Source organism: Gadus morhua, chromosome 21, assembly GCF_902167405.1.
Source record: "Gadus morhua chromosome 21, gadMor3.0, whole genome shotgun sequence".
In the NCBI taxonomy this organism is placed as follows: domain Eukaryota; kingdom Metazoa; phylum Chordata; class Actinopteri; order Gadiformes; family Gadidae; genus Gadus; species Gadus morhua.
This window is the reverse complement of record NC_044068.1, coordinates 6,041,935-6,046,258: the sequence shown is the minus strand read 5'-3', so window position 1 is coordinate 6,046,258 and position 4,324 is coordinate 6,041,935. Positions and strand designations below refer to the sequence as shown.

Genomic DNA, 4,324 nt, shown 5'->3' with positions numbered 1-4,324 from the left:
AGTTGCACAAGTGAATACACACGCCATTATGCCTCGCAGGTCAGCCAATCAGCAGTTCTTGGTGTTCATAGCTGCGCCACACTATTGCTATGTAACCTCCCGAGAGGTTATCCAATCAGGTGCCACTCTTCAGTCAGTTGGGTCGTTAATATTCATGAGTTAAATTTTTTCGTGAATCTGTCACAGTGGATGGCTCTGCACAAGAATAAGAGAGAAAAAACGACGCAAGCTGACATTTTTGCTGGCAAAGACTATTACCATTAATCTATTTAAATCTATTCTGAGCGGGAATTGAAGAAAATCAAATAGTTCCACTGCTTTGCACTGCTTTGGAAGCGAGACAATCGTTGGAGACGGAAGACACATATTTCTCTTCCTAGGTAAGCTTTGGAAAACGGAGCGACGTACACAAACAATAACAACGACGGCTAGAGATGGCTTTCTTTTCCCTGTTGTTTCTCGTCATGAATCGTTAGCCTCCTGACTGACATGGTAATATTATAATGGGAACAGAAAAGACAGGGCCAAGAGTGGCTCTCTCTTCGACCCCGCGTCGAATCCTGTCTATCTCTCCAAATGAAAGTAATACGTTTAAAAAACAGAGTAACGATTCCTCCAGCGCTGCCAGGGCCAACGCTCCTCGTTCATTATGCTGCGTTCCTCTTCCTCATCGAGCAAATCCAGGTCATTGCATTTATTGAAGTCATATTTTAGGAAAGATCAAACTCGATTGGTTCGGATAAGGGGCTGGTCTTATGTTGAACAGAGGGGTGGTTTCCCTTTGAGACGAGGATGAACAGATAGAGAGAGAGAGAGAGAGAGAGAGAGAAGAGAGAGAGAGATAGAGGGAGAGAGAGAGAGAGAGAGAGAGAGAGAGAGAGAGAGAGAGAGGAGAGAGGGAGAGGGAGAGGGAGAGGGAGAGAGAGAGAGAGAGAGAGAGAGAGAGAGAGAGGGAGAGGGAGAGGGAGAGGGAGAGAGAGAGAGAGAGTCATGATGAGGGATTCTATAAAAGATAAATGATGCTCATTCATGATTCATTCATTTACTATCAGTCACTCTCCAAGAGTAAGGTGTGCTGTTCCTACTATCGGATCACCTCCTCGATAATGACGTGGCGGGGGTGGTGGTGTGTGTCAGTGAGGCCGTGTGTGGGGTGTGTGAGGGGGTGTGTGGGGGTGTGTGATGGGGGTGTTACTACCCAAGGTGAGAACAGGGAACCTGTCGGGGCCCCATGCCACACAGCGACAGCAGAGTGCTAACGCGAAGGGGCTAATTGTTTTGCTAATAGTGTCACGGTGCTGAGATAGGCGTCTGCTTAATGAGCTTTTCCTAAAGCGAGGAGGAATCCTTTTGTTACCTCGTCTCGGCTTCTCCGGGGCAACAATGATCATTTCAAACTGTTAACCTTGTGTGTTTGTGTGTGTGTGTGTGTGTCTGTGTCCGTGTGTGTTTTTGTATGTCTTTGTGTGTGTGGGGGTGTTTGCTGTCACGGTTGCATGCACTTGTCTGCCTGTGTGTTGATATGGATGCTTGCTTCTGTGTATGTGTGTGTGTGTGTGTGTGTGTGTGTGTGTGTGTGTGTGTGTGTGTGTGTGTGTGTGTGTGTGTGTGGTGCGCGTGTGTGTGTGTGTGCGTGCCAACCCGATTGCATGCACTTGTATGTGCATGTCTGTGCATCTGTTTGTCTCTGTTTGTGTGCCTGTTGGTTTGCATCCATGTGTGTGTGTGTGTGTGTTTGTATGTGTGTACATGTGTTTATACTTGTTTGTGTGTGTGTGTGTGTGCGTCTGTGTGTGTATGTGTGTACATTCGTATGTGTGTGTGTGTGTTTGTGTTTGTGTTGGTGTTCGTCCATGTGTGTGTGTGTATTTGTACATGTGTTTGTATGTCTGTGCCGGTGTGCGTCCATGTGTGTGTGTGTGTGTGTGTGTGTGTGTGTGTTTTTGTATGTGTGTACATGTGTTTATACTTGTTTGTGTTTGTGTGTGTGTGCGTCTGTGTGTGTATGTGTGTACATTCGTATGTGTGTGTGTGTGTGTTTGTGTTTGTGTTGGTGTTCGTCCATGTGTGTGTGTGTATTTGTACATGTGTTTGTATGTCTGTGCCGGTGTGCGTCCATGTGTGTGTGTGTGTGTGTGTGTGTGTGTTTTCTGTCGCAGCTGGCCAGCTTGCGGGGAGCTCCTCGGTGGAGATGTACAAGCAGGTCCTGCTTTCGGGCTGCCGTTGCATCGAGCTGGACTGCTGGAAGGGACGCACCACAGAAGAAGAGCCTGTCATTACCCACGGCTTCACCATGACAACGGAGATCTCCTTCAAGGTTAGAGAGAGAGGGAGAGGGAGGGGGGGTGAGGGAGGGAGGGAGGGATGGGGGCAAAGGGTATGAGCGAGAGAGTGAAGTGACAGATTGGGAGTGAGGTAGGGGGGAAATAAAATGAAAACAAAACAAAGAATCAACAGAATGACAAAATGTATTTAAACAAATGACGGGAAAATAATAAGAATGAGTTAGAAGTGTGACGGGGGAAGCTTAATAAACTCGATTTGGACTGCGAGGCGGCAGATTTGCCGAAAGTTTTCTTTAGAAAGTGGCGGAACAGACGCATCAAAAAGCAATGAGGACATAGCGAGGGAGGGCGTGAGGCTTGGATTACAGCCTGCGTCCAGGAAGAGGGGAAGGGGGAATTAAACACAACTTTAGTGGCGCCGTCGTGGAACGGCACTCAGCAGAGATACCGCCTTTTAATTCTGCTGTATTAAATGTCCCCAGCATTAGGGAGGCTAAGTGTGTTATATTAACTATTAAAAAGATTGGTCTGTCTGTGTGTGTGTTGGTGTGCATATGTGTGTGATAAGGGGTTTGATTGATGGAGCAAATTTGCACTTAATGAGTGTAATAGGAGAAGCAGAATGGGGATGGGACTAATGGAGTTGGAGGGAGAGGGAGGGACAGATGGAGAAACAGACAGAGAGACGGATAAATAGACGGAAAGATGGATGGATAGCTTGACGGATAGGAAACAGACAGAGCGACAGCAGGAAAGGGAAAAATCAAGAACGAGACAGCAACAGACAGCGAGAGAGAGCGAAAAAGAGACAGATAGAGAGATACATTGAGAGACAGAGAGAACAACAGAACAACACTGAGAGAGGTAGAGAGAAAGAGAGAGAGAGAGAGAGAGAAAGAGAGACTCAGAGAGAGAGAGAGAGAGAGAGAGAGAGAGAGAGATGAATAGAGCGATACCTTGAAAGACAGTGAGAGAAACGGATACAGAGAACCAGATAGAGAATGAGAGACAGATAGAGAGAAACATTGAGAGACAGGGAGAGTAATGGATAGAGAATAAGAGACAGAGAGACAGATAGAGAGATACAGTGAGAGACAGAGAGAAAAACAGAAACTGAGAACCAGATAGAGAATGAGAGACAGATAGAGAGATACATTGAGACACAGAGAGACTAATGGATAGAGAATTAGAGACAGAGAGACAGATAGAGAGATACAGTGAGAGACGGAGGGAGTAATGGACAGGGAATTAGAGAAAGAGAGCATGGCCGACAGGGAGAAAGCTTGCAGTAGGACAAATAGGAAAAGTCCAGTTGTAGATGGCATTTTCATTGGCAGAGATGGAGAGAAATTGAAATGAAAGCTTTCTGTAAGCGGACACCGTTATTAATGCTGGTGTAATTGATTTAGATGATAAGCAGGGCACAGAAGCTCTTATCGGATGTCTGGCGTTGGTGTTCTCCGCGGTCAACAGCACTTACACCAATTAATGACCCCGCCTCCGCACTCGTACTCCTAATATATTGAACCTTATCATGAACTCTGGTAAAATTTGTCCCTGCCATTCCCCGCCTTAGATGGAAATGTTTTTAATGGGATGTTTCCGTACTGGTAGACACTCTGGGATAACGGGCTGCGCGCTGGGGTCATGTTTTTTTGCCTAACTTTCGTTCTCGTGTTTTGCACAATAAAGCGTTCAACAGGTCGGTTGGGCTTTTGAAAAATAGCTAGCCAGACGCTTTTTACCATTTAAACCACAGGAAATACATTTTATGTAGGTCTATAACAGAAACTAGGAAAGCCGTCGGCTGTTCAAATCCGTTGTTTTTTCGAGCGGCAAAACAAAGCTGTCGTCTGATTGGACGCCCCCTTCGAGGGGCCTGGCGTCAACCGGGGGTCAAAGTTGAACCCGTGTGAACTTTGAGCGCCGCGTCGTCAAGAACGATAATCCGTGCGTGCCGCCTTGCCCAAGGGCCAGCGTCAACGCTAAGACCTCCTCGTGTTTTGACCGCTTAACACAAGTATGATGTTGATAACAGC

At 46.6% G+C, this 4,324-nt stretch overlaps 1 protein-coding gene across 1 annotated transcript in view; it reads left to right on the top strand.

Moving 5' to 3' along the window:
• The window catches only part of plcb1l (phospholipase C beta 1-like), a 96,710-nt gene that overhangs the window by 53,966 nt on the left and 38,420 nt on the right, over positions 1-4,324 (top strand). Inside the window, exon 4 of the mRNA XM_030346140.1 lies at positions 2,039-2,317. Coding sequence (XP_030202000.1) covers positions 2,039-2,317 — 279 coding nt within the window. The remainder of the gene's footprint in view (positions 1-2,038; positions 2,318-4,324) is intronic.